The sequence below is a fragment of the Nothobranchius furzeri genome, chromosome 3, assembly GCF_043380555.1.
Source record: "Nothobranchius furzeri strain GRZ-AD chromosome 3, NfurGRZ-RIMD1, whole genome shotgun sequence".
NCBI classification, from domain to species: domain Eukaryota; kingdom Metazoa; phylum Chordata; class Actinopteri; order Cyprinodontiformes; family Nothobranchiidae; genus Nothobranchius; species Nothobranchius furzeri.
The window spans coordinates 80580979-80588478 of NC_091743.1; the positions used below are offsets into that span (position 1 = coordinate 80580979).

The 7500-nt window shown below is 45.1% G+C and overlaps 1 protein-coding gene across 1 annotated transcript in view; it reads right to left on the bottom strand.

Annotated features, from left to right (window-relative positions):
- The window catches only part of nlgn4xa (neuroligin 4 X-linked a), an 85650-nt gene that overhangs the window by 10744 nt on the left and 67406 nt on the right, over positions 1-7500 (bottom strand). Inside the window, exons 3-4 of the mRNA XM_070549586.1 lie at positions 1814-1999; positions 1-23 (exon numbers count right to left, since the gene is read on the bottom strand). The exon at positions 1-23 is cut by the window's left edge and continues 767 nt beyond it. Of these exons, the coding sequence (XP_070405687.1) occupies positions 1-23; positions 1814-1999 (209 nt within the window). The remainder of the gene's footprint in view (positions 24-1813; positions 2000-7500) is intronic.

Genomic DNA, 7500 nt, shown 5'->3' on the forward strand with positions numbered 1-7500 from the left:
GATGATGGCTTTCTGGAACAGATCTGAGAGAAGGACTGGTGTTATTGTGACAAACACAAATAACAACTACATGATAGGACAGAGGTCATAGGTCAAGCACATCAGTTGTTTCACCTAGCAGAAAAGGTTTACCCAAGAAAAGGGTCCAATAAACATGTTGACTGTGGTTTTATAATGTTATCGATCTACCAAAGTTCATCTGAACGTCTTGGTTTATGTTTTAGAAGATCCGAAAAAATCAGGTGTTTAAAGAGCAAGTCAACCCCTACCAGAGTCTAACTCCACTCCCACTTCATGTTTGAAAAATGCAACAAATGCTTTTGCCTGGCAGACCGAGAAGGTGGAGCTGCTAACAAATACACACACAGGCTCACAACAGCATTGTGACATCATAATGTACCAGTTTACATCATAGCGTACTTCTTAGCCAATAGCGGTGGCAGATTTAAATTAAAATACAGTGCAGAGTTTTTACCTGACAGCGGCACAACACTGACAGTTTTAGGCAGAATATTTAAATTTTAACTAAGATGCACTGAAGTGCCAAGTTATTGACTACATGCGTCTGCAGCATGATTAGACACTCGTTTATTTAGTTTATCAGCAAAAAAAAAAGTTTATTTGGGGGTGACTTGCTCTTTAAGAATTCTGTAGTCCATCCATCCATCCATTTTCTGAACCCAATTTGTCCACGCAGGGTGGCGGAGGGGGGGGTAGGAGGGGTGGGGGGGTGCCTATCTCCAGTGATCAACAGGCAATCAGGTGGGGTACACCCTGGACAGAGAGCCAGTCCATCGCAGGGCAACACAGAGACACACATGACAAACAATCACACACACACACCTAAGGACAATTTAGACAGACCAATCAACCTAACAGTCATGTTTTTGGACTGTGGGAGGAAGCCGGAGAACCCGGAGAGAACCCACGCATGCACAGGGAGAACATGCAACCTTCATGCAGAAAGATCCCAAGCCGGGAAGCGAACCCAGGACCTTCTTGCTGCAAGGCCACAGCTCTAACCACTGTCCCACTGCACAGCAAGTCTGTAGTGTATCTGCTTTTTGAATAAAACAGAGAAGCTGGATCAAAGTTCTCCCTTTCATTCTGATTAAACATTCATGAAGACATAAAGCAAAACCTGAAAGCTCCACGTCTCCATTACAGAATACACAAAAGATTTAAAACCAGCTGAACAAGAAACAGAACCTGATGAGGTTCTGATGGATTCGCCAGACATAGATGAGTAGAAGTACTCTGATTACTGGCTGTAATGCTTTTTCTTAATGGGGGAATAAATATAAGATAAACTGGAGCAGACCTGATGTTTTCATTAGCGTGTCTGTTTCCGTCTCCATGCTGTCAGCAGGGGGGTGGAGTCTATTTATAGTTACATGAACTCAGAGCGGTGACTCAACCAGGCCAAGTTAAAAATCAGTTCTAACAGAAAACTCTTCACTGCAGCTGTTCTCAGCTGGATTGCCTCTCATCCCTGCAACTACTCCATCAACCTGCTTTTCATCAGGAGCTGTCTCCCTTAAGCCTGACTCATATTCATCGTAGACTCTTCCCATCTAGCAGGACAGGTACTAGTAAGAACAGGACATTATAAACCAATCAGAGGCAGAGGGGGCAGGTCTGTCAGTCAGTCACTAATAATCATCAGCTACATGTGGCCGTGGTTAATGGATGGGTGGGTAAGGGGACTTGGTTGATACCATGTAAACACAGATATTGGCTAAAGTGCCTGATTAAAATGCCAAGTCTGGACTTGAAATAACAGCTGGTCCTGGATCTGAGTAGGAACACCTACCTTCTGAGTAATGTGAGAGGGTGAGCAGGCTGACGCAGGATGCTCCGGCACCAGAGCCAAAGATGGTCACTCTCTTTGGGTCTCCTTTAAAGGCCTGGATGTTCTCTTTGATCCACCTGAGAGCCTGGATCTGATCCAGAAGGCCGTAGTTCCCCTTAGCTGCCTGGTCCCCTGTGCTGAGAAACCCTGTAGAGGAGAAAACACAAACCAGATGTTACACTGGCTTCCTCTGATCCATGCTGGGCCTGACATGTTTGACAGGACTGGAAACGCAAGCCTTTACACAAGACCTAGTCAGTCTCTAGAGGAGATCCATGGACCTGAAGGGATGGGAATCACCTTGGACCCCCCCCCCCCCCCCCTGCTAGACCCAACAGCAGCAGTTATTGGACCAGACCCAAAGAAAGTGTGATAAGCAAAGAGAATGAAGGAGAAGGGGGAAATAGGATGCTAGGCTGTTTGATGTGGAGCAGATCATGTTGGGGGGGGCAGCCTGCAGTCTCGCCACAGGCACCGGCACAGCTTCTACTCCACACACCCCCACTTTTCATCCCACCTCCCAGCACCTCCATCTCTCCTCTCCCCCTCCTTCCCCATCCCTCACATCTCCCCTCATCTCCTCCCATCCCTCACCTCAAAGGCCCCAGAGACAGCAGCATGCCTACCAGGCATGTCTCAGGAGGTGTGAAGATGAGTCAAGATTCATTTCAAAGCTCCGCATCCTTAAAATAGCCCGAACAGAGTCTACTGCTCAGAGACACATGAAGATCTACGGGTCCAAATGGCGAGCCCGTCAGAACCAAACACGTTGAAAACCGGATCAGTAAACACACAGAAGGATTTGTTTTGTTGGGTTTAAACCCAGAGACATGATCTGGCTGACAGAATAATGATCTAAAGAACGGAGAGCGGCATCTGAGGATAGCTCAAACTGGCTCTAACTCACCTTCAGCATGAGGCATGAGGTCCTTCAGAGAGCTGCACACACCATAACTCCTCCTGGAGTCCAGACAATGGTTCTGAGAACCTTTATATTAGAGTAGACACACACTTCGGCTCAGACTAAGCTGGAATTGACCTCAGCTTGATCAGAACAAATGGGAGCTAACGGAAAAACCACTGTTGGACAATTTATCAGCTGTAATGTATTCAAACCGAAATATAACTGAAGGTTAAAGAAAACAAACATGTGATGTTGTCAGAGGAGCCAGACAGAACCGTAGTAAACACCAGGTCTGACTCAGCTCGGTTCTGCCGGACTCAGATCAGGTGTCCTACTCTGGACTGGGTCATGTTTCCTTTGGTCGAACTGATGAGTAGATGTTCTAATCCCAGTGACCGGAGACACGAGTACTTTGGCTTCTGACGCCTCTGACGCCTCTGAGTCAGAATATGTGTTAAAGTATGAGAACCGCATCAGAGCAGAGGTGGGATCAACCTTCACTCCATCTAAGAGTCACTACTCAGGTGAAGCCGTCTCTCCCTGTCAAAGGCCAGCACCAGAGACCACGCGTCCAACCACAAGCATGGATTTACTACTACGAGACAATCCACTAAAAGTAAAGAAACGTCGTACTCAGGAATAACTCCAGATGTCCAATGATGATGGAGATCCAAGCACATATGCTCTGTTCACCAAGATCCGCTTAATCCGATTCTGCATCTTCAAACACCTCCAATTATTTATGCAGACAGATGCTAACAATAATAAAATAATATTTTATAAAGTTATAATTATATTATATATGATGTTTCTTCTCTGCACCTGACCATTCCCTGAGGAGCCTTGGGCTGCTATCTGTGCAGCATGCAGGGGGACACTATCAGGGTTTGGTAAGTTGCCCAAACATGCTTTGTTATGTGATATGATGGGACCTGGGATCAAACCACTCACTTTCACAATTGGTGGGATTTTCCACCTTCAGCCATCCCATAATTCCATGTCCCAAATTTACACACACACACACATGCACGCATGCATGCACACACACATACATGTGTGTAATAAGTGTTGAAAACTGGCCTTCAAGGGGTCATTTCGTGGAAAATACACTTTTGGGAACTTTTTCCCATGTGATATTATTTCCTCATGAAAAAAAAATATTTTTTTTGGCTGCATTCATGCAATTTCCTGTTTCAGCTGCAAATTTAGAGTTTTACTTTGAAAATCCTGTAAAGAGTCATTGGAAACAACTTGCGTCATCACTTCCTGCTCCTCTCCCAGAATCTAGTCGCCGGTCTGAAACCCGTCTTCCCTGGCCAGCACAGGAAATGAAAAGCAGAATCAGAAGGGTTTTATCGCCACATTTGCGATAAATCACAACATTAGGAAATTGTGTGGCACTTGGTTCCAAACAATAAATGATAAGCAAAAATTAGAAATAAGAAATAAGCACAATAAAATAATAATAACAAAATAGGGAGGCAATAATTAGAGAAGAGGTTACTAATTACAATTCAGTGTAGGTACTGGTAAGAGTGGGCCAGTAAGAGTGACTGAAACAAAGCAGCTGGAGTGGGCAGTTCTACGATTTTTGTTCATGAGTCCAACAGCGGAGGGGAAGAACCTGTTGTTGTGGCAAAAGTTCTGGTCCGAATGGATCAATGAATCAATCAATCAAAGCTTTATTTATAAAGCGCCTTCCGCAACCCTGTCAGGAAGCCCAAGGCGCTGAACACTGTACAGTAAAAAGTTAAATAAAGTGAATTAATCAGCAAATAAAAGCAACTCAAATTACAGATTACAAATTACAAAAAAAGGTGAAACATTCTAGTAGAAGATAAATGTGTAAAACAAGGGAAAAAGTGAACCAATGAAAACTGTGAGATAAAATCAACATAAAATAGGGCCAAATTCAAACATGCTCAGGAAACGCCAAGCGGAGGAGGTGGGTTTTTAGGCGACTCTTGAAGACTGGCAGAGATGGGGACAGCCGTGGCAACTGGTTCCATAGTGACGGTGCTAGGACAGAAAAAGCCTGGTCCCCGCGAGTACGACACCTAGACCGAGGGACAACGAGCAGGCCTTGGTCAGAGGAGCGCAGAGCGCGTGATGGGGAATGTCTGTTCAGGAGTGTGGCTAGATAGGGGGGAGCACCACCCAGGAAGAAATTAAAAACAAAGACGAGGAGTTTGAAGTGTGAATCGAAGCCTTGTTGTGGAATTTTAGGGACTTTTATAAAATAATGAGAAAACAGTCCACGATTCAGTCAAAAGGGTTGAATTTCAATATTGCAATATCGAAATAAGGAGACAGGCACAGAGGCTCTTCCCCAAGCAGCCTCAAGAGTCAGTCCTGCTCAACAGAGGCCCCCACACTACATATACCCCCCTTGAACCCCTGCTCACCCAAAGGGCCTGCTGTGTTATCCGTAGGGGTGATCTGGACCCATTCCTTATGGCCGTGCTTACAACAGACAGGGGTGTAAATGATACTTCTCCTGCCCTTTGAAGCAGAACTCTCAGGAAACTGTAGCTAAACAGAAAAAAACCTTTATGGCTGTCATAAACCCAACTTCTCTGACCCCGCTTTAAGGTCATAAGGGTCAAATAACTAAGAGCAATCTAATTTATCCATTACAGCCTCCTGCCAGATGGGAGCGAGTCAAAGAGACAGTGTCCAGGCTGACTGGTCTGCTGTTATCCAACCTGCACACCTCAGTGTCCTGGAGGTGTACAGGTCCTGTATGGAGGGGAGTTTGCAGCCAGTGACCTTCTCAGCAGAGCGTACAACACGCTGCAGCCTCATCTTGTCCCAGGTGGTAGCTCCAGCGCACCAAACAGCGATGCGAGGCTTAGGCGACTATTGCTTTGTAGCAGACTTTGTAGTCTAGCGTCAGAATGCTGGGTTGACATGTAATCTAATGCAGGTGTGCCGCCCGTTCTCAGCTCTTTTTTCTCCTTTTTGAGAAACACTTGCCATTATTATGTGTAACTGTTTATAAGATAAGGGCTAATGCATTTTATTTTTACTTTTTTCGTCTATGTAACCAGTGTGAGTCCATGTGAGGTGAGCTGAGTAAATAAACTAAAATGCTGCTTGGAAATGGCCAAATCCAAAGATGTTTGGAGACACAAAATATTTGGCAGAAAATAATCAATAAAAACTAAAATATAAAAACTTGAAATCTGCTTCAGCTGGATACATAAATTACTGTCGACAACACTGGGATGCTAACCTACGCCAGCACACGGCTAAACAAGGTGAAAGGCTCAGTGATCAGTGATCCACATCCCTGTCCGGGATATATGAGGGTAGGCTGATCCCCGAGGAAGACTCAGTCCAGGATTGTTTGTGGACTGGAAGCTGAGGAAGATGTCGTTGTCCCTCAGCTTTCCCATCTTCAGAAGATTAGTGACTTATGGACTATAGGAGCGGTGAGCGAGCCGTCACACGGAGATAAACTGCCTGTGGCTGCAGCTGACATTTCACTCCTGCTGCTTTTATCAGAGAGCCACAATAGGAATTAGAGCCAGAGAAGAGCTGTCAATACTCAGATGGAAAAACACTAATGGTACACGTTTAAAAATACCACTCAGGGTAAATCATCTGAAGCAACGGCTGCACACCCTTTCAACACGAAGTAGAAATTATGGAGATTTTCCGTGGGACTTGACAGGCGCTCTTAGTGAAAGCTTGGTTAATGTAGTGTAATAACAATATGTCTGCAGACGGACAGACGGACGGAGGCTTTTCAGGACTGCATCAAACATTAGTCACAAACTAAAGGTGCATTTCTGTAGAATGGGTCCAGCTGTGTGTCTGCACATCTGCTTCATTCTGAGGTATTTGGTTTAGAGACTCTTGGATCATAAAGTCTGTAGATAAATGGAACAAATGAAGATGCAAACAGCTGCTTTATTAAAGAAGAGAACGGATCTCAGTTCTCGTTCTGTGAGCTTCATGAGAGTGGGAAGGAATCTGATTTTCCCCAAAATAAACCGTCAAATAATGATCAAAGACGCCATTTATAAGGAAACGACATTCTTCAGATGGACTTGATGTCCTGTACGCAGAGAAGTGTGTGTGTGTGTGTGTGTGTGTGTGTGTGTGTGTGTGTGTGTGTGTGTGTGTGTGTGTGTGTGTGTGTGTGTGTGTGTGTGTGTGTGTGTGTGTGTGTGTGTGTGTGTGTGTGTGTGTGTGTGTGTGTGTTAAATCCCTGCTCCCTGTGGCAGGGAGCTTAATGTAGGTCAGTCATGACAAAGCAGAGAGGTTTTAAGAGCACTAAAGCAGGCCGTCCAATGAAAAGCTTCCTGATTGATCTGAATAGTTCAGCTCTGACTGAACAAAGCATGAAGGACCGACGAGGCCTCCAGAATCCACCGTGTCCCAACTCATGTCAGGAGGAACCAACAATCAGTGTTGGATGATAAAATGAAGGTCCTCATATGACGGGTTCCAAAGTAGCGGGTTTAAGACGTGTGAAAGGGGACAGGACGGATGTCCTCGTCTCTTTGGGTTAGTTAGAGTGCGTTTATGTCCTGCTGATATCAGGTTGCTGTTTTTATTTTATTGTTAATCACAGTCGGATAAATCAGCCTAGCTTGGTTCAACATGGCTGGACACACCCATCCTGTTAGCACCGCAAAGGCCAAGGCATTCGCCGTGGATGTGTGTATCTCTATCGAATAGAATATGTTCGCGTGTGTGTTTGTGTGGTTAACTGTGTGTGTGGATCTAAGCTGTG